The sequence below is a fragment of the Hylaeus anthracinus genome, unplaced genomic scaffold (assembly GCF_026225885.1).
Source record: "Hylaeus anthracinus isolate JK02 unplaced genomic scaffold, UHH_iyHylAnth1.0_haploid 11985, whole genome shotgun sequence".
NCBI lineage: Eukaryota > Metazoa > Arthropoda > Insecta > Hymenoptera > Colletidae > Hylaeus > Hylaeus anthracinus.
Window position 1 is genome coordinate 2,489,622 of NW_026534333.1, and position 21,142 is coordinate 2,510,763.

A 21,142-nucleotide genomic window follows, 5' to 3' on the forward strand; every position below is an offset into this window, starting at 1 on the left:
GGTTACATCGAATTGTTTCATTGTTCTTGTATCTGTAATCCACCGCTCGAGTGGGTCCTATATATTTCGATACAGTCTGCATATGATAGTAGAATATTAATAAAAACAGCGATATCGCTACTGCTTTATGTGTCCATATCTTAAACAAAGGAAACAAAGGTTGCGTTCCTTCTTGTTCGAAGGAACAGAACATGGCTGTATATCGTTAATAAGATCGTCGTTCTAATGGAATGGTAATTAGTATGGATCCTAGCAAGGTGTATAGTGATAACGGTGTCTAAAAGATGGGAATAAAGAAACATAATTACCGTGGACTAGAAAAGAAAGTACTTGAAGGTGGATTGTGATACCTGGGGACAGTGTTAAGTTAGTGGACGGTGAAGCACATAGAAATATTGCTAAACAGTTGTTTCCCGGTCCACGTGAATATATTCCACGAAACCGGGTTGTTGTTGTCAGGATGCTGCACCGAGAAGTGTCTCTTCTGTTGGCGCCCGTCTCGGTCTATTGCTTTTCTTTGTACCTTTATAGTGAAGTCCCTTTGTACTCGTCTTCGACCTACAAGATAAAGTTGTACGTTATAATAATATTATATTTAAAGAGTTTAAATAGGAACGGAATTACTGTATTCTGGTATTATGATCACCTGCTGATGAGCACAGCGAAAAAGCACGCGAAGGCAGCGATAATTCCAGCAACGCCCGCCAGGACGAGCCATATCTCCGAAGGAAGAAGTCCCAGTAATTTGGCGCCGTTACCGCAATCCGCCTCGTCGTGTCCAGACGGGCAATGAGCTCTTCCGTCGCACCACAGACTCGCAGCGATACAGGCACTCAGTTCAGGACATTTGTGAGGGCAGTCCTTGTGGATCGAGGTTTCGCTTTCTACTTCCCTCTCGGGTAAACGTAACTGTCTGCGCAGCGCGGCTCTGCTCTTGGAGATTTCGAGCCACGAGGCTGCAGCCTGGCCAGATTCCCTCGCGACGAAGTCCAACAGAAGCGCCGGAGGCCTAGGTGGCCCTGGCCATTTCCCTTCGTCGGCTCCTACCAACCACTCTTCGGAGAAAACGTGAACAGTGAACTCCCTCGAGCCCGGTTCCGCGGGGCACACCACCTTCAACAGTTTCGGCGGCCAACCAGAGTAAAGGAGGATTCTGTTGGTAGTCGGGCACTTTACTTGCTCGTTCATCTCCGTTACTGGTAACGGTTCGAGAGGGAGAAACCAACCCCAGGTTAACACGAATAGAGATCTGTTCTCGCGTGCCTCCACCAACCAGGGAAGTCCTTCGCAATAGATGTCTGGTCTGGATAATGGAGGCGCGACGAATCGTAACTCGCCACCTTTAAAAGAAGATAATAATAAAATACAAGTTTACGAGAGAAAATCTGTTAGTATCGATCGACCCTACACGTACCGACACTTTACGGATCCCTCATTCCTACCGTAACGGGTCGTTTGACCCTTCGCGAACTAACCGTTGATTTTTAGAAAGAAATTCTTGAATTCTTACAGAAGAGATATGTACTAAAAGCCACATTTTCTATCAATTTCTTTCGAACAAACTAAACGAATTATATCAACTCATGTTACTCTTTCGAATAGCACGAGTGAAAATACGTGAAACAATTGTACGTGATTTTTATATCGTGTACAAGAACTGTATACAGAAGTTGCGGTACGTATAGCGTCGATCAAGTGCATGTATAGTAACGCAATCACCTTCTCCGCGTACTCTCTGCTTCCTGGGGCACTCGGGTGCCCTTACGAGCTCGAAGCTGGCGTAAAAGAAAAGCGTTTCGAAGTCTTCGTACGGCGCTTGCTGGTCGACCAGAAATGTAATTTCCAGAGCCCTGCTCGAGGAAATGTGCGTCAATGGAAGATGAGACGTGTTATCACATAAACAAGCTCTGGGAAGCCTCACGTCCCACCAAGGAGCTTCGTATAAAACTAAACGAGCCTCTCTAGAGCCCACTTCCTGAACACAACGTGGTCGCCCCGTATGAGGATCCGGTTCGCTCGTGCAAACGGTCGACTCTCCCAAGCTGACGTTATGCAACGTCAGCCTGACTCTTTCGTCGACGCCCGCCTCGATTCGATATCTGCACTCCAACTTCGAGGATCCACCTCTGCCGAACAGTCGGACATCCCGTGGTGTCGTGATCTCGCCGCTTCGTACCTTACGCCAGACCCTGCTGCAGACACCGTCGCCCCAAGGCTCGCCGACTTGAACGGTCGAGATAAATTCGTATTGTGCCTGGAATAATGTTGTGTGCCAATACTTTTTTTTACTATAGATTTTTCGTTTCTTTCTTTCTTTTTTTTTACTTTACTTATAACAAATAACTTAGAAAACTCTCAATGAACGTACTATTTATGTGTGTCAAAAGACTACTTATAAACATAGTTAATAGATTACTTTAAATTACAAAGGTATTCAAAGAAAACCGAGTGTACCAATACTTCTTTAACCCACTGCGAATATCTCCGTTATTTTTCATTCGATGAAGAAAGTCTACTGTACTGTGATACGTTGAGTTTTGGATGACCTCGCGAGGAGTTACTTACATTAAAATTAACGGTGTGAAGAGCAGTACCAAACATCGTTTCCATACGCAACGTCAGGGACGGCGCAACCGTGATGTAACTTTCTTCATCTTTGCACGGTCTCGTGCTTCTTGTAACGTTCCTGAGCGCCGCGTGAGCGCACAGCTTGGGCGTGTCGTCGCAAAGCGTGGCCATCGGCAATCCGGTAGTCGGCGTGCCGTCCCAAAATATTAATTTCACCGCGCAATTCTTTACGTCCGACTGCGAGCTGGCGTTGTTCTCGACGCTACCCGTCAGATCTCTCTGAGAATACGAGGAAAAATAAATCCACACTCTGTCCCCGGAAGATCCCTTGATGTTCCACGTGCAGCTGGAGTTGGGCGGCAGTGCGTGAAGCGGTGCCCGTAGCGTGCCGCTCCTCTTATTAGTACCATTTACAAAAAAGTGACAGCCCTGAGGGCTCTTTGCGTAATCGAGCCCGTCGGAATCGACGTATACCACCTGTATCTCGAGTTCGATACGCAAAGCGGAAGCACCGAGAGGAATGGGTATAGGGGAACTTCTGAACTCCACCTGCATCGTTGGACCTCTGGCAGTGATCCGTGGTAAAGGCCCTCCGCAATATATCAACAAAATCGGATCGTCCGTGCGAACGCCGTCGTGGAAGATTAGACGATCCTTCTCCGGAGGACAGTCTTGCCATACGCTTAAAGTACTATTAGTGGTAGTTATACCAGCTGGTCCAGCTGGCGTGGATTTCACGGAAATCATCGCGTGCTTGCACGTGGGCACCTCTTGCTGCCTTATAGTGATCATGCAGCTCGCGTTCCTCGGGTACTCCCCGGGATAATTCGGGCTCTGCAACCTGCACTGATTCAGGTGGCATTCGTCGAAGTCTCTCGAGCAGTACGTGCCCGGCACCGGGGAGCCCCGTTCGATCGGAAGTTCTGGTTTCCCTAACCTGGCCACGGCTTCGTTCCGTGCTACGAATCTGTAGCGTAAACGGAAGTCGAACGGTACCATGGGGGGCGCGTGAAACAGTCGTATGGAAGCAGTGACGGCACTGGTCTCGCTGTAATAAGAAGCTGTCCCTTCTCCGACTCCGCACCACGAACCACCGGTGAAATGTCTACCTAATTCCGCTAACTGTAACGAACCTTCCGGGCAGCTCGCGAGAAAGCTGTCCGTGTTAGGATCTACTCTACCTACGCTGAATGCGTCCCACAACAGTTGCACCAGCTCTCCGTACCCCTGGCCAGCAGCGGTGAACGTTAAATGACAGAAGAAAGGCAGACGTTCCTCTGCGGGTCTAGGAAGATCCAGCTTGTACGTGCGACCCTCTCGGCCGTAATACGTCCGATTACAGGGAGTACACATCGGTGGCTCGTCGCTGTTATCTCCGCAATCATCTTGCCCGTTGCAGAACGCGTCTATCGGTAGACAATGTCCATCCCTGCAGGTTAACTCGGCCAGACCGCAATCACCACTCGACACGCGGTCTGTCCATCCGAGTAGCAATAGCGACAGGAACAGAGCAGGTACTCGAAACCGTGTAGAACCACCTCCGTCATCAGCTATCTCCTGCGAAAGAAATTTATTAGTTATTTTAACCGTTGGTTGATCAATGTGATTAGAAACGATTCATTAGCGTTTACTAATCCTTTGACAAGGTTTCACGGGAATGTTTCACACTTTTCGTCGACCGCTTGTGTTAACCGTTGCGTTAACCTCCTAATCAATTTTAGTAGACCCACTTCAATTGCACTAGTTTACAGCCAAAATGTACATTCAATGGCAGAATTTTTTTCTTATGTATTTTGGCCTACTAAACTCGAAAATCGCAAGAAAACATTTTTCTATGGATAGGTTTCTTTTTTCAATTTTTTTTTTTTTTCTGACGTCCGATTGGGTCGCGCAAGACGCCATTTTAAAGGTAATAAAATGTTTATATCTCACAAACGGTTCACCTTTGGACCTATGTTTAGTAAAGCTTTTTTACTCACAAGGAGAGTGTAGGACCTCTAACTCACCAATTTCATTGAAACTTTGTACACTTATAGATTTCGCTCCTCTGATTACGAATATATACCATTATAGGGGCAGACACTCTGCCCTCAGCTGCAACTAAACTCGTACATCAACGTAATAATAAAACTTTAATTACAAATATCTCAAAAACTATTGAGTGTCTGCCCCTGTAATGGTATATATTCGTAATCAGAGGAGCGAAATCTATAAGTGTACAAAGTTTCAATGAAATTGGTGAGTTAGAGGTCCTGCACTCTCCTTGTGAGTAAAAAAGCTTTAGTAAACATAGGTCCAAAGGTCAACCGTTTGTGAGATATAAACATTTTATTACCTTTAAAATTGCGTCTTGCGCGACTCAATCGGACGTCAGAAAAAAAAAATTGAAAAAAGATTGAAAAGTTCGTAATTGGTTAGTTGAAGGTCTTGCACTCTCCTTGTCAGCACAGTGTGCCCTATACACCATACAAATATTGAATGATTTTTTTTTTTTTTAACACCCTGTATATAAAATCACCACTCGATTAATCCTTAGTCGAATCGATTATTCGGTTATTCAATTTCAGTCGATAACTTAAAAAACTTGTAACCACGGCGTAGGATCGAACAGGTTAAAAGAAAGGGTTACCTAAAACGCCAAGTATTAATTCAATGAAGTCAACAAGTTGTCAACGAAATAACGAGGGGGCTTCTAAATGAACCCCCGCGCGGCCGTCTAAGGGTTATTAGAACATTCGTCCTCGAACGTAAATAGAATGGAAATGAGTTTACGCAGACACACAATGAATCCTTGTTTATTTTTGCAACTGCCTTTTTCGTACCCTCGCTCGCGAACAGCGGTCAGTAAACATTCAGTTCATTAAAACGAAAACATTTTCAACGCGCGACAAGTACCCGTGTTGTGCGCAAATATGTACACAATGAAGACCACCATCTCTAGAATTGAAGTTGATCGTTCGCTGGTACTCGTATTTGTATACTGTATAGTCAGTGCTCGGAATTACTTGTACATTTCGGCCCGATTCCTGAAGCACCACCTCCTGCATCCCCACTACCGGTCTAGGCTCGACGGCTGAGCCGGCGATCGTACGCGCGACGTTGTTTCTCAGGGACGTACTACAATAGATATGTCGGGTTTCACCCGTGTGAGTAAAAATTTCCTTGCGCTGTCAGTATTTTTTATTTTTACAGATAAATAAAGTTATTAATGTAGGAGTCTAAACGAAAAATAAGGCACCGGGGTTCGAACCCACGATCCTCGGATCCACAGTCGACCGCTTTAACTACACGACCAATCCCGTACCCTACGTTTCGTGTTCTTATTTGACTCTTTATTGTTGGGTATGGGAGGCACGGATACTACTCATTAATATTATGTTTAGGTTTATAAACACCTTTTATATATACATATAATAACAATAATATATGATATATATGGTTTCACGCGGGCGAAACCCGACATATCTATGCAGTACGTCCCTGAGAAACAACGTCGCGCGTACGATCGCCGACTCGGCCGTCGAGCCTAGAGCGGTAGTGGGGTCGCAGGAGATGGTGCTTGAGGAATCGGGCCGAAATGTGCAAGTAATTCCGAGCACTGCGTGGATAGAATTCACGTACGTCTTTAGAAGTAGCTTTTCTTAAGCGTCATCTAAGTCTAATCGACAAATATTAGGTTGTCCCAAAAGTTTCTTTCGCTTTATTAACAAGTATTATCAATAAGTATACATGCACAATTGTTTATGTTTTATGTTACATTACTGAATTGTCCACGATTCATTTTGCTCCATTACTGCTACAACATGAATATCTATGAAATTAGATTGTCTACTTATATAAACACGACCACATAAAATAATTGAACGCAACTCGCGAAAGAAATTTTCGGTACAACCTAATATAATAATAATATTTACAATGCCAAAATAATTGAGGTTCAAGGAAGAAAGAATATCCATCAAGTCGTACGTATATGCCACCCTTTCAAAACAAAATTCTTTTAATCCTGACACTGTTAACAACTTTAATAACCAAGATCCAGCGTGTTTAACGATCAAACAAGACGATGCAATTAATAGCACATAAAATCGACTCGAAACCAAACGATCAGAATTCACGTTCCCCGTTCTGTATATCACTAATTATAAATCACAATCTTAACTCGTGGAAAGGTACGAATAGGAAACGTTGATCGTTTATTTTTGACACGTTGTTGGTCGTCACGTCGTCCAGAAATGGGTGACAGGACTTTTTGTCACGGAACTAAAAGAACCGATTTCAGAGCTGAGGCGTTAATAAAGATAAATTTCCCTAAGATTCGTGACTTTGGCGAGAAATGAAAAATCAAACGCTACGGACGAACACTTGTTATAGTTACATTATCTAACGGTTCTTCGACGGTCCCGAGGCAAAATTTCGATATTACAGAAACGTTCACGATTTTTAATCCTCCAGCCAACGTGTTAACACGTTGATCGCCACGTCGCCCATATATGGGTGACAGTGCTTTTCACTGAAGAAGTAAAAAAATTAATTTTGAAAGTCAAGAATGAAAGTAAATGAATTTGAATGAAATTCATGAATTTTGATGAAGTTACAAAACTAAATACCACGATAATATTTAATTGTAGCAGAAATTTTCAAGAATATTTATCTTCCAGCCAACGTGTTAAACGGATCCTTTGTCGTGTGTGCAAGTGTGCGACACGGTGTGACCCAGTGACAGCGATTAACGTGCAAGAAATCGTCGGAATGTGTACGCCAAAGTAACATAAATCATCGAGCACACGCACACGAGTAATGGGAGGATTTACCATAATCGTCTGTCGGTGAATCGAACATCACAACAACAAGCCCGAGGACGCAGTAGAGATCGACGACACTAAATACGGAAAGGTTTACTCTCGTTGAATCGTGCGTGTTGAATGTGTTTCGAGAACGTCGAGATGCTGTACGATGGCGGTGACGACGGTCGGCATAATTAAAACGAGTGACACTGAGTAGGATTCGATCGCGGACTGATACAGGAAGGAAACGTGGGTGGATAGCGAGTATACACCCTCCAGCGATTCGTTTCGTCTACCGGAACGAAATGTACGAAACGTTTCCTACGAGGCTCGCGAGTCCAGTGACCGAACAACACACAGCTCTACACCGTGAAGAGGTTGATGCGCAACTGCACAGCAAAGAGAAAAGCCCGGAGGGCAGCTTCGCTGCAAGGCATATACCGGGGTAAGGGTGATGGAACGAAACGGGGCTGAGCTCAGGGCCTGGCGCCTCAATGCATCGATCGGTATTCGGTCCTTCTCTCTCTCCGTTTCGACGCCCTAAACCAGTGTCTCTCAAATCACCTACTCTCCTGGACAACCCCTTTTACAAACGAATACTCCTGGACACCCCGTAGAATGGAATTACAGATTCGAATGCAACCCTTTTCGACGTGGCTGTTTTCTATTTGAATAGCATTCTTTTAAAAATTAATTGTACCAAGCTAGGGTTGATTATAAATCAAAGATAGATAAGAAGAGACAATTTGCTCCAGCATTAATAATGCTCATTTTATTAAACATACGTTCCTATAAATCTCAATCGTAAAATGCCACCTAGAAATATTCACTGGGACGTACATGTACCATTAGGGATGAAAAGATGGAAGACGTTTTTCTTAATTAAATGTTAAAATATATTACTTGTAACTGAATCGAATACTGCATGGAACAATTGTATACTTGTATTAATAATAATTGTATAATTATTATAATACAATATAATACATACATTAAACATACATTATAATACAACATAGTACATTATAATATATATAATTGTATAATTCATGTATAGGAGCTGTATACAAAAGTTTGGTAATGGTCATTTGACCGGTAATGCTAGATTCAGTACTAAATTAAGCTGCTTCTTACTAGCTAAATTTATTACCTTTAATTGGCTTTCATCTCAAATTGAATTTTTGCAGGATGTTTTTAATGAGAATTATATACCATGGAACTCATGAATAGGGGTTGCAGTTTGAGAAACACTGGCCTGAAGCATACTACGTATACCGCAGTGATGTAACTACCGATCACAATACCTAAAATCGTCACGAATGTCAGCAACTACTGTTGGGATCAAGATTAGATATGCACCCAGGAATATCAATCACGCAATTCTGTTCGGTTAGTCGCAACCCTATGGATGTACCAATAAATTATTGAAACTGCAGATTACTTTTCTCGTATTACACAGGAGGCTTCGAAAAATTGAGAAAAGCATGCGAAGGATATACGATACGACGTTGTTTCATTGAATACGTCTATACATTCCTTCCCTCGTTTAATTTCGAACGAATAAGTAGGGTAAAAACCTTAAACGCTCCATTCAAGAACAAGAACACGTGAAAATTATAGAGATACTATAGATAGAGAGGTAAAAACCACAGAAATTTATCTATCTCTGTGCTTTTATTAACGTGAATGTAAATAAAATACGTATCTAATTATCCAAAGTATAGACGATAACCATTTATCGTTAACATTATACAAATAAATAATCAAAATTAAGGCTCGATGCACGAAAGCATCGAGAGTCACAATGTTTGTTACCCATAGAATAAACGTCGAAACTGTAAATCCGCGACACCATAGATGTAACATTCCCTTGTAAGCCTTCTAATTAATTTCATTAAATTTGCTCCATCCGTTGAAGCATCACTTCCATTATAGAAACTTGATAAGAAATCTCTAATAAATCTAGCCAACAAACAATTATATTGTTTCTTTTTAAATATCGTTAAAAACGTACAGAACGCAGAATTACTCGAACGATACGAAATGTTTTGTTCTCAGATTCGAAATATAGAATACGAAGACTTTTTTTCCATCGCAATTTTTACACGCTCTTGTTTTTGAACGACGCGTTTGAAGTTCTCCCGTAGCCTAGTTACTCGTCTGAAGGTTAAACGAGGGTAATAACGTTGCATTATACCCTCGATACGCTTCGGCACGCGGATTAACTTCGCGCTTCGAAGCTTCGTGAAAAAAACGTGAGCTGCAACGTGCTGGGTATTGGGGTTGAATTGCAGGTCGAAAGGGATGCATACAGGCTAGGCCAGTAATCTGTGAGAAATGAAATGGAATCGCAGAATTCCAGCAAAAAATGAAACAAGTAACACACGAAAGCTGTGTATCGTACATACTGTGCGTTAGTCTATTTTTCTTTTTTCAGACCTTTTTTTGTAGTACTAGAAAGGTAAAAATCTGGTAAAAAGGCTGAAGTACCGAAACTTGACCTGAAAAATACCACTTTATTTGTCTATCCCTTCTGAAACTGTCCTACAAGCTTTCGTATGACGAATGTCTTACGTTCTATTATCAATGTTTCTTTCTCTTGGAAATGAAACCTCCAATTTTTAGCATTGAAGCTCATTATCTCATAAAGTACAGTATTACAATTTTATAAATTAGCGTTAAGAAATATTCGAGGATTTGAAAATTATGTTTCAGAGTAGTTTCACCTCCTTGTTTGCGTACTAACATTCGTGATTCTTTCACGTAAAGAGAAGACTGGAATTTATGTTGCACGTTGTATTTATATCATTAAAATAGGTCGATGAAACGTTTTCTATTTTTTTTCTCAACTTTACATCGCAGCTCGCTTATAGCTTTTCTCCTTACTGACGCATCGTAAACTGTAACAAGGATAAACTATAAAAGGGAACAAATTACTGATACTAGCGATGCCTACGTGGAACAAGATTGAAATGTTTCAAAGGGTGCTTGAAAGATGTCGAATGTTTTTTTTTGTCGAAAATGCGTGTATTTTTCAATATTGCATCACTTTGTAGTTTCGTCAGAACTTATAATACACTTACGAAGGATATACAAATCGTATCGCGAATTCCGCGGTACAATGTGTACGACACAATCATTTTATCCTAATTGAAAATCACAATTTACTTTATATTTCCGTGAAACCGACATTAACAATACAATGTCAAAATGTACACATTCGTAGTAATTTAAAAATACATTTGCGTACCGCTATCGAACGTTTTCCTTCGTTTAATTTAAATTAAACCATTTTTTCCCATGATCACATTCAAGAATATCATTCAACCACAGAAACGAGCAAAATAGTAATAAATATTCTTTTTTTTTTTTTTATATGCCATCTTCGACGTAGTCACATCTATGAGTTTTAAAAAAGCTTTCGAAATAATCATACAGCAACTATTGTTGCGTATTCAGAGGACTCGAGTCAAACCAGTCTTGACCCATATCGGACAGTGAACGTGTTACCTAGTAACTAAATGCTTGGATAATTAATACGTGTCAGAGATGTTGAACTAGTATCTTAAAAGTAATACGTGCTTAATTTCTTTCACAAATAACTCCATTAACGCATGCTTGGTGCTTAGAAAAAGACAAGAAACGTTGAAAAGATAAAAACGGAATGTAAACATATTAACTTGCAATGAGTCGATAATAAATATGTTCGAGGAGATTTAAAAAGCGTAACGCGTACGAATATCCTCCAGTTTCTTCGATACCTCTGATGGGGTTCGTTCGAGATCGCCAGATATACTTTTCTGTTTCGTGGGTTCTATCGAATTGAATTGCTCGCAAAGATCGCCGTCTATGACATTTTTTACAGGATAATAATACGATCTGAAGGACAAATGGTCCCGTCCGCAAAGCGGCGGGTGTTCCGAGCGCATGTGCATCTCCAAGTGTTGGAAGAAATCGTGGTCCTCGTGACTCGTGAAGGGAACGAGAACCCCCACCGTTCCGCTCAACGTTGTATAAACTAAACTCTCGGAACCCCCGGGAATTAGTGTTGCTTTCTGCAAGGACATGACCGTTTCACCGACATGGAAACAGGCGACAGTGTCCGCCTTCTGACTAGCACCGTTCAGTAAACCCCTGTCCCACAACGCTTTGTTCCCAGTTGGATCCTCATCTACGTCATCATTAATTCCGCTTGCCAAACGTATCTGTTGATGGACAGTAAACATTTGTAGGAAAGTTCCATGGAATATTAATCATAAAACTTCAGCGACTAATCACGATCAGGAGTAGTTTGCTTAGGCCCCATGCCAAATTTTTTTAAAACCACAGGACTCGAAGCTGACAATGTATCAAATTAAAAGTCACGAAAGTCGATGATGTTACATACGATAGTACTGTAAATAATAATAGTATCCGAGTGCAACTCGCAGAAATGTAAATTATAGTAAAAATAAAGTACTCTAGAACTCTAGAAACTGTTAACTTTATACTTTTAAAAACATCGAGTGAGCAGCCCCTGATCACGACGAAGCGCCCAAGAACCTTAAGCTTAAAAAAAAAAAAAAAAAACTACTTACGACAGCGATATTTCCAAATTTATCTGCAGTGGCGACGGTATCGTAATCTAATACACACGTTGTCGTGATCCACCTCGGATGCGTATCGTCGGCGAATACTATGAGTTGATTCTCTTGTCGTTTGTATCTTACAGCATATACGGATTCCTGGACGTCGCTCACGTAAATTCGTTGTCCGATCGCGTTAATCGAAACAACAGCGTTGGGAATATGCTTATTTTCGCACTTGCGCAGCAGTTTTTTCTTGCCCATATCGTACAAGCGTAACATCCTGCCGACGCCTACCAATACTCTTCCTTGGTAAGGGCATATGGCCAACGGAACTTCGTCCAAAGTGGTTTTATGAATCAATTCGAGGTTGGTGCATTCAGCGTTTACTCTTAAAAGAAAAAGATATTTATGTTCGTACCTATTCTTTCTTCCTGAATCATAAATTGTAACGTAAAGTTTGTATCAGTACTGCAGGACTATCATCAAATGATATTACAGTGGTTGTGTTATTTTCATCACGTATTTTCTAAAATTGTCTAAGGTTTGGTACCGTGAAAAATATACCGAGACTTACTTGTATGTATATAAAAAACCGCCACTGCTAACTCTAGGATTCAGTTGAAATTCCTTCGCGACGCCAGCTATGAGAAACAACTGGTCGCCCTGGTTAGCAAATTTCACGAGACTCAAACTATAATGGAAATTCATAAAAAATTAGATTCTCCGCCACTTTGAAATCACAACAAACGTCCTCCGAGTTTTGCATGCTCACCATAAAGCAGCTAAATTTTGTTCGAGCCGATGAACTTCGAACGTTTGACCCGTCGTGGGCGCTATTATTCTAATTAACGACGCCCACAAGCCTGGTCCAGCCCTTGGCGCGCCAAACACCGCCTCGTTAGGCTCCTCCGATAAGAAAGCTTCCGCCAATTCTCTCGCTACCACGGCCTCCTCCGCTCCTGCAGCCTCCTGCATTTCCTCCGCCATCTGCAGCCTTCTCTGCTGCTTAGTTTCTTCCGTGTACGCGTTATGTTCCGTCTCGATGACTATCAAGTGCGCCGAATCCGAGTGAATCGCGAACTTTCTGGGCGTGTATTCCAAGGGAAAGCTAATTTGATTGAACACAGCGCCCAACTTCTCGAGGGCGAGAATCCGGAGCGTGTTCGTCGAAATGGCGACGATTCCTTCGGGACACTGCTCGGAGCTGAAGCCTGACGCAAACTCTAAACTCTCGTAAGACAACGGCGTCAAATGGAAACGATTTTGATAGTAATAGCTCAACCACGATCTGCTGCTCATCGCGAGCACCGCTTGATTCCCTTGCATTTTTATCCTGAACAGTTTAACTGGACGGGAACCCAAATACCGCGTACGAGTGTCCGCGAGGTCACCAGAAATTGGGTCCAACACTGTTCTCAATAACACGCCATTTTGTAAACCTATAAGCAAAATATGAAAACATGTTTTAGAACTCGAGCTTCTGTTGTACGCAGGGTTGCCAGAATTTGCGCGACGTATTAAGGAATGGTAGAGGGGGAACTTACTATGGAGTGGTGCATATAAGAAACAAGGAGACAACGGTATAGCTTTCTCTCTTGTTCTATGTGACGTCACTCTTGGCTCAACGCGTTGAGTTTTCGCTGGCAACCCTGATTGAACGTTGAATAAATTCAACATCCCGTACCTATATTTAAATACAGACTGGACTGTTGAGGTGACATTTCTTCCGAACTATTCGCGTCTTTGGCACCCATTTCAACGATGCATAAACTCTCCGCCGCCGCAGGTAAAGCTTGCATGCTCCTAGGCGCTAAACAATCGGACGGATCCAATGAAATTATCCTCACGGTGTTGTCTTGGAGACCAACAGCTAAAAACCACGATCTCTGTTCTCCAATAGCCACATTACCAAGAGCCATACACATCACTTCCGATGGCATTTTCTTCCGTTCCGTGTATTCGTTCAATTGCCCCGTCTAAAAAGGATGAATGACCGACGTTATTTAAATCAACAGAATTTTTAATGAAATGTACACTTCTCATCCGCTTTAACTAATTAATAGTAAATTAATTGGACGAAGAAGCGATATAGTTTGCGCATCTCTTACGTCTCTGAGAATAAATACAATCGCAGAGAGAACAATCGATGCGACACAGGTTATTAGAAATTGGTTACAGAAAAAAAAAGGTATGTACATACAGGGTCCATTTCGAAGTATACCAATTCTCCTCCTGTAAGAGCAATCACAACTTGACGCTGATTCACCGCGCATTTGACTATAGTCTTTTTACCAGGTGCTTTCCATTCGTTCACGCGTTTATCTGCGCGAATGTGACGTATTCCATCAGGATACACCTAAAAAAAAAAAGGACGATCGTCTAATACCTACATAGCAGTAATATTTGAATCGTTAAACGTCTAAGCGATTTTGTAGAGTTCGTAGTACCAGAAGTGTTTAGATAGCAAGCTAAACATTCAACGATGCGGTGAACTCGTTATAATCTAGCACTATTTATTGCGACCGACACGTGGTCGACCAGGTGTCGGAGATACCGTAGTGCATAAACGTTAACATCGTTTCTTGATTATACCTGAACCAACGCATCCTCGCCCAACGCGGAACAGCTAAGCGTCGGCGTCGTGCCAAGAAATCCAGAATCTGTCACTTCTTCTACAGTTTCTCCGATACTAAGTACAAGAGTAGCATTGACGAAGGACACTATGATGTAAGCATCATACTCTTCTGTAATCAAAATCACAAAGCTCACTCTGAATATCTCGTCTATGCAAGAATAAAGAAATAGACAAAATAATAGAACGCCTTTCGCGGCAGTCGAATACGCTCTATTCTCTTCTTGCGCGCAAAGACCAGACGGACTTTCGATGCAAATCGATTTCTTATCTCCGATTTCGGCAATTTTCGAGTGTTCTTACCTTTTTGTCACTCTGTGTTCTGTAGTTCAACCAATAGCATGCTGGTAGCCTGAAAGAGAGAACTGGTGTTTGATAAGAGTGTATCAAACCACCAGATTCATTAATATCATTTACAATAAACCAATCTCTTTCTCGTTTAGATTTAATGTTAATAAAAAAAATTAAAAAAAAAAAAAAAAAAAAATGTCGAGAGTATGTTACAATTTATATTTCATATACCATCACGATTTTTTTAAGATAACGTTCAATTTGATTTCTGCTTAGGAATCTTTTCTGAATACCGTGATTAACCGTTTGCATTCGAGAGGTCATTCTCAATTATCGCGAAACTCTACGTAGCAACTCCTAAGGCACCTAGGGACCTGGAGCTGCTGAGACGTACCGTAGAGCGAGACCGTCTTGAGCGCAAAGAGTTAAAATTAAGCGATAACGGGGCTACGATAAAGAACTACTTTACACCATGTTAGATAATGAATATGTCGATATTGTATCATAATTGGCAACTACGTCATCGATAGAGAAAAAAAAAAATGAAGCTAAAACTTATTCTGCATTGTCAATGAAACGCATAGAGGTAAAAACATGCAAACAACTACTGTTCAAGGTGTTTTCAGACTAACCATCGATTCTTCTTTTAACAGTCCACACAGCGTTTGGATTACCAGGCAGTTCACTGACAGCCATTTCTGAAACTTCCAAACCGTGACGTAACACTCGCAGAGTAGAGCGTGGTCCTCTACCACACGTTATGTACAACTGAGGTGTATCTTCGTTTGCCAGGTCAGCTACCTACACGAATCAATATTCTTCTGTGAATATAAATTTCACGCTCCACACGTATATACCTTACTTTTAACTAGGCTTGTCATTCTTAGGTTCAATTTCAATATGCAAGAACAAATTGAATGCGACTAAGAATAGTTTTCTGTTGCACCATTCCATAAAAAAAAGACGAGTGGAAACGTCAATTTTCTACTTGTTGATGCATCCGCGACAGTCAAACTTGCAGTCTTCAATTCTCCATTTACCTGACACGCCATTATCGGCGACAAGCTGTCCATTTCGTCTACCAGTACCAAATTCCTAAGCGGCCTTGGCGCAAAGAAGAACGTGTCGCCTTCTTCGAGAGGCATAGCGGAACTGAATTCTGGCTCGTCGTCGTCGTCTCCCAAATGCGCAATTTGATAGAGGTAACTAGAAACGAAACGAATCGTTTAGAATTGAAAGTTCGATTAGAAAATATAATTGTTTCAATGGTGTACTTACTGGTTACCAAATTCTGATGCAACGAACAAGAATCCTGTTTTCAACACGCACATGCTTGCTGCGACGGGAACAGTGTCGAAATACTTCAATTTAATTTCAGTCACCATGTCTTCGTCTGTTTCAAGGGTGATCTTGAAGATATCACCTTGCTCGGTCTGAGCCAGGAAGAAGAACATGCTCTTGGTCTTGTGAGTAGCGGAACATACGAATATCATGCCCCTCTCAGGATCGTCTAAGTCGTTTCGTCGTCTGGGAATAGGACAACGAATGTCGTGTTGATCTCCTAGATTCTTATAGGTGAGATAATTCTCGGAGCAAATAAGTACACCGCTGGGTCCATCGTTTCCTCCGGGAACGGACACAAGAAAATTTGCGTGTTCTTCCAGGGGCTCGCTGTACTTGCGTACGACGTGATTTAGACCAAGATCGAGTTCGTACAATGTCAACGTTTGCTGAGTTTTTACTGCCGCATCCCCTGTGGGATCATTATCCGCTTCCTATACAGCAAAAGCCACATTATTTGCATTACAGAATGACACGATTATATAAATATGTTCCTGATATATCAATGTTTGCATTAGAGAACAAATTATAGGTCCTTTAGTCAATTTGAGCATTTTATTGCATCCGTAGAACGAAAGAATAACATGTTTTCCTGAAAAATAAAGAGGTTTTTTGAAGACATGTTTTGAAGAGGACAAATTAATAAAAGATAATAAATGCGATCATCAAAATTAATTTAATACGGATGCGATAAAATACTTGCTTCAACTAAAAAATTTATGTTTTGATTATATTCTAAGTGTTACCTCATAGTCAATCTCTAAACAGGCAAACATAGGATTTTCGAAACCCACATCCACACCCACTGTGTGATAAACTAATGTATTACTTTTATGAGCTTCTAAAGGTGAAGAAATAGTAAGTCTGGCCTCTGGATCTCTGTTCAAAATATATACAAGTTTCTGTTTCTCGATTGCACCTAAAATAAGTATACATAATCAATGCTTGTAAACGACGGTCGAATCAATAAAATATTTTTATAACAAGGTACCATCATTTTCGAAGATGTAATCAATATTAATCAGTTGAAACACGGATCGATGTAATTAATCATATGGGTTGAAACAATTATAAATAAGCTATACCTAAACTATAGTAAAGAAGTGAATAATACAAATATAATACCTATCATTACAGCTCTTCCTTTAGGATCTATAGCTAAGTATTGTCCAGGTACGATTCTTCTACACCCGCTTTTCCCAAAAGTTTCCTGATGTACCTTCTCGAAAACATTCTTTGCAGGAATATATTCCAGAATTACAATACGGCCGGAATCTGATCCGACAACAATATAATCTTTCGTCCCACCGGTCAATCTAAAGGCCATCAATGACCTTATAATTCCAAATACTTCTACAGTTAATAAGGTATGGACCTTCCCTGTATTTGGATCTGGTCTCAAGAGCTCTAAGGACTTTCCACGAGATACTAAAATCTCTTGCATCTTACTCCCAGAGAAATTTCCATGCACTGCATGGGTAATACCCGTCGCACGCTGAAGAGTCAAGTTGTACAAATACATTGTTTCAGTTTCTTTTTTTTATTTAATCAATGTATAGATCAAACTATTTCATTGGTGCATAAAGTTCACGTCCATTCTGTAATAAATAATAAAAATTGTCTTAACTATTGGAATGCATTAAAAATTACATATTCAATTACACTTTCCACATTCTATAATCGTTAAGTAAAATAAGCACGCGATGAAGAAAAAAAAAATGGAAGCGTTCGACATCATGGCTCTCGCCATAGACTTCTTTAGTCACATTGAACCGAATCTTTTTATCTCTATTAATTCCATATTTTTCGTACGATTATTCGCAAACAAAATACTATAAAGTAATTGTAAAAATTACATAATTCATGTAGATATCATAATTTATTAACGACCCCATGAAAACGATTTCGAACAAACGAATTACGGTGTGCAAAATGCAGCACATTTTACAAGATGAATGAAGTGCACGGACAGAAAAATATTATTATTTATGGAAAAATAAGAATACGAAGAATAATATATCACCTTGTATCTAAGAGCTGTCGCAATTCTAAGTGACGATGCTCGCAGATATTTCGTGCCCTTCGTAAACCGACGACCATTTGCAATGACCGATTTGGACCATTTCAGGCGGTATATTTCTACCAAAAGCGAATGGAAGTGTAGAGTGGAAACTACAACGTTTCCTCTACCTGCACGACAGCGCCATCTGCGCAAATTAAAGTAAGCTAAACAATGAAAGTACGCCAAAAAGGTTCCTCCAATTACGAAGCGTACTTTTATTATTTATTCTCTTCTGCTAACATAGCGCACATAATATTACAAAATGGTTTACTTCAATTTATTGTATCTTTATTTATTCGAGATAATGCTCAATGCTTATTATTATTTCAAGTTCATGAAAATAAACGAAATGTATAGCTCTACAGGGTGTCTGAAAAATGTTGTAACACCTTGAAAGGGGTGGTTCAGGAGGTAATTTGAAACAACTTTTTCCTTGAAGAAAATGTTGTCCGAAGCTTTGTTGAGGAGATATTAACGGAAAACCACGGAAACCACTGACCAATCAGAGCGCGCGTATACCGTTGGAGTTGGTCGTGGTAGCGAAGACTACGCGCTAAGCAGCCGCGCTCATACGCTACCGCGAGCGCTCCATCGACATAATCGCGCTCTGATTGGTCAGTGTTTCCTGTTAATATCTCCTCAACGAAGCCTCGGACATCATTTTCGCTAAGGAAAAAGTTGTTTCAAATTACCTTCCGAACCCCCTCTTACCAGTGATGGGCAAAACCCTAGGCTTCGAATACATCTGAAGTTTGCTGATATGTCTATCTCCGTTCCTCTTTTGAAAATTTTCCAAAGAAGGAAACGAGACAAACATATCGGCAAACTTCAAATTTATTCTAAGTCTAGGGTTTCGCCCATCTCTGACCTCTTACAAGGTGTTACAACATTTTTGGGACACCCTGTATATCTGTACAATATTTTTTTTAGAAACTCTAAACTCTATACACTAGACTCTAGAAGCTACTAGAAACACCCCTGGCATCACATAAATTCCATTTACTTATGTGTCATCAATGTACGTACAAATACATACGAAGTACAAGTGGGGAGAATTTAAATGGCGTAACAATACTATAAATTTGTAAATAACATTGGAGAAAATCATCGTTTCGAAAATGAACAGCATCAGAACAGTTACACTTAAATTGTTAAGGTCATATGCCACTAGATATCCGTCTGAAACAATAGGTATCGATGGAAAATTAAAATTGAAAAAGATGGAACAATCCGAAATCGATCTCGATGAATTCGTCGAGGATGATTTGGATGAAGGCGAATCTGATTTTATGAACGTTGGCAAGTCGTACGATATACACCAAAGGTACATAACAATTAGATTTACTGTATTCTTGATATTTAGTATATTCCAACACCATAATCATTTATGTTACTTTAAATTCATCTCATTTCTAGAGAAATGGAGAAAAAGAAAGAAATCATGAAAGCGTGTATCGTTAAAAAGAAATACTTCAAGAATATACAGCCAAATTTTCTCACATTTGTCGAAAGAGATCAAATACAGAAGTTACATAAAAGTGATCCAGAAGAATGGACACCAGAGAAATTAAGTAAAAGCTTTCCAGCATTACCTGAAAGTATAAGAAAAATTTTGATATCGAAATTTGTACCGAAATCAGTCGAAGAGGCTATTAAATACGACACTAGAGTTGTTGAAAATTGGAAGATGTTTAAGACAGGCAAATTGGTAGTAGATCCTGATTTGCACGACCATTTGATGAAGTTCAGACATAGAAAAATTAATTTAACCGATAGAGAATCACTGGTCAAAAATCTTATACCGCCAAAGATGGAATTTCCAAAACCACGTAGCGTAATGTTTTCAAATATGATCAAAGGTTTTGTAAATGTTGAACAATCTTCACATAATCAACAGCAAATTTGTGATAGAAGTGACGGAAGTAGTGACAAGAAAAAATTGATTACCATAGAGAAAGAAAATATAAAAATGCCTATAGTACAAACAAATGAGTCTACAAATGCAAAAAATTATAATCAGAAAAATAATAAAGTGAGAGAGAAATTCGTTATGGATGAGTCCACAAAAAAAGAAATAAACGAGTTGTATGAAACATCTCCAGAGAAATTAATATCATTCTTAAAAATGAAGCAAGATCGCATGAAATCCTCAAAATTGGAAGATGTAAGTTCTAATATATTACAAAATACTATGGAAACAGCAAGCACAGAAAATAAAAGCGTCATTGTAAAACCCTTAATGCAAACAAATGAACATTTAAATGTAAGAAATGACCAGATATGTAATAACACAAATAGGAAATTAACTTTCGATGAATTTATGAAGAAGAATTTAAACAACATGAATAACACATCTCCAGAGGAAGAAATAACATTAACAAAAACATATAGAGAATACATAGAGTCCATAAATGCGGAAGATGTAAGTTCTAATATATTAAACGATACTATGAAAGGACTAAGCAAAGAGGAGAAAAATCTTGATCTGACGGAGACTTCATCCGACAAATGTTCGTTAATAATTAAACAAAAGGAACCTGAATTCAAAGCAGTAGGTGCTGCAACTACAGATCATGGTAGTATAGGTACTTATGTAAAAGAACGGAACACGAGCATAGATAAAGAGTTCAAGTATGCAATGCCTATAAAGATTCCAAAAAATGTATATAAGAAAGGTATGACGTATAAAGTAGTAGATTGCTATTACGACGACGATGGGGAATTTCTGTATAGAACACCAGGATTAAGAAATTAATTGTTATGTTCTTTAATTACACATATTTGTAATTATTATATATATATGTATATCTAATTATCGAAATAAGCATTCTTTGTAAAAAAATAAAATATATGTGTTATGTTACGTATTTATCGTCTGTATGGTTCGTTCTAC

The 21,142-nt window shown here is 40.0% G+C and overlaps 3 protein-coding genes and 1 long non-coding RNA gene across 6 annotated transcripts; 2 read left to right on the forward strand and 2 right to left on the reverse strand.

Moving 5' to 3' along the window:
* Positions 1-6: 6 nt before the first annotated feature.
* On the reverse strand, positions 7-7,520 carry LOC128886959 (uncharacterized). 2 transcript variants are annotated; one of them, XM_054142269.1, is made up of 5 exons: positions 7,383-7,520; positions 2,566-4,125; positions 1,720-2,254; positions 647-1,340; positions 7-558 (listed from the first exon to the last, which is right to left on the reverse strand). In XM_054142269.1, the coding sequence occupies exons 1-5, from the start codon at positions 7,383-7,385 to the stop codon at positions 456-458; spliced, it is 2,895 nt and encodes a 964-aa protein (XP_053998244.1). In that variant the 5' UTR covers positions 7,386-7,520; the 3' UTR covers positions 7-455. The 2 variants fall into 2 exon arrangements, with proteins under 2 accessions (XP_053998244.1, XP_053998245.1); XM_054142270.1 differs by lacking the exon at positions 7,383-7,520 and adding an exon at positions 4,904-5,918.
* On the forward strand, positions 6,081-10,562 carry LOC128886963 (uncharacterized). Of its 2 annotated transcripts, none has more exons than XR_008459939.1 (3): positions 6,081-6,185; positions 7,230-7,800; positions 8,543-10,562. It is a non-coding gene; the product is annotated as an uncharacterized LOC128886963 (long non-coding RNA). The 2 variants fall into 2 exon arrangements; XR_008459938.1 differs by lacking the exon at positions 6,081-6,185 and adding an exon at positions 6,438-6,533.
* A 150-nt stretch (positions 10,563-10,712) lies between these two features.
* Positions 10,713-18,326, reverse strand: LOC128886958 (splicing factor 3B subunit 3). The gene is made up of 13 exons (XM_054142268.1): positions 18,211-18,326; positions 17,313-17,785; positions 16,934-17,106; positions 16,125-16,621; positions 15,887-16,052; positions 15,479-15,647; positions 14,516-14,667; positions 14,124-14,279; positions 13,608-13,899; positions 12,696-13,362; positions 12,498-12,614; positions 11,933-12,311; positions 10,713-11,560 (listed from the first exon to the last, which is right to left on the reverse strand). The coding sequence occupies exons 2-13, from the start codon at positions 17,707-17,709 to the stop codon at positions 11,072-11,074; spliced, it is 3,654 nt and encodes a 1,217-aa protein (XP_053998243.1). The 5' UTR covers positions 17,710-17,785; positions 18,211-18,326; the 3' UTR covers positions 10,713-11,071.
* Positions 18,327-19,171: 845 nt separating this feature from the next.
* LOC128886961 (putative neugrin-like protein DDB_G0288135) lies at positions 19,172-21,125 on the forward strand. The gene is made up of 2 exons (XM_054142272.1): positions 19,172-19,573; positions 19,666-21,125. The coding sequence occupies exons 1-2, from the start codon at positions 19,368-19,370 to the stop codon at positions 21,002-21,004; spliced, it is 1,545 nt and encodes a 514-aa protein (XP_053998247.1). The 5' UTR covers positions 19,172-19,367; the 3' UTR covers positions 21,005-21,125.
* The last annotated feature ends 17 nt before the right edge of the window (positions 21,126-21,142 follow it).

Excerpts from the sequence above, each read along its gene's own strand:
- LOC128886958 (XM_054142268.1), bottom strand. The coding sequence starts at position 17,709 with ATGTATTTGTACAACTTGACTCTTCAGCGTGCGACGGGTATTACCCAT. Across the intron at positions 17,107-17,312 it reads AGGAAGAGCTGTAATGATAG|GTGCAATCGAGAAACAGAAA; the intron begins GTATTATATTTG and ends TACTTATTTTAG. Across the intron at positions 14,280-14,515 it reads GCGAGGATGCGTTGGTTCAG|GTGTATCCTGATGGAATACG; the intron begins GTATAATCAAGA and ends TTTTTTTTTTAG.
- LOC128886961 (XM_054142272.1), top strand. The coding sequence starts at position 19,368 with ATGAACAGCATCAGAACAGTTACACTTAAATTGTTAAGGTCATATGCC. Across the intron at positions 19,574-19,665 it reads TCGTACGATATACACCAAAG|AGAAATGGAGAAAAAGAAAG; the intron begins GTACATAACAAT and ends TCTCATTTCTAG.
- LOC128886959 (XM_054142269.1), bottom strand. Across the intron at positions 1,341-1,719 it reads GCAGAGAGTACGCGGAGAAG|GTGGCGAGTTACGATTCGTC; the intron begins GTGATTGCGTTA and ends CTTCTTTTAAAG. Across the intron at positions 559-646 it reads TTCGCTGTGCTCATCAGCAG|GTCGAAGACGAGTACAAAGG; the intron begins GTGATCATAATA and ends TTTATCTTGTAG.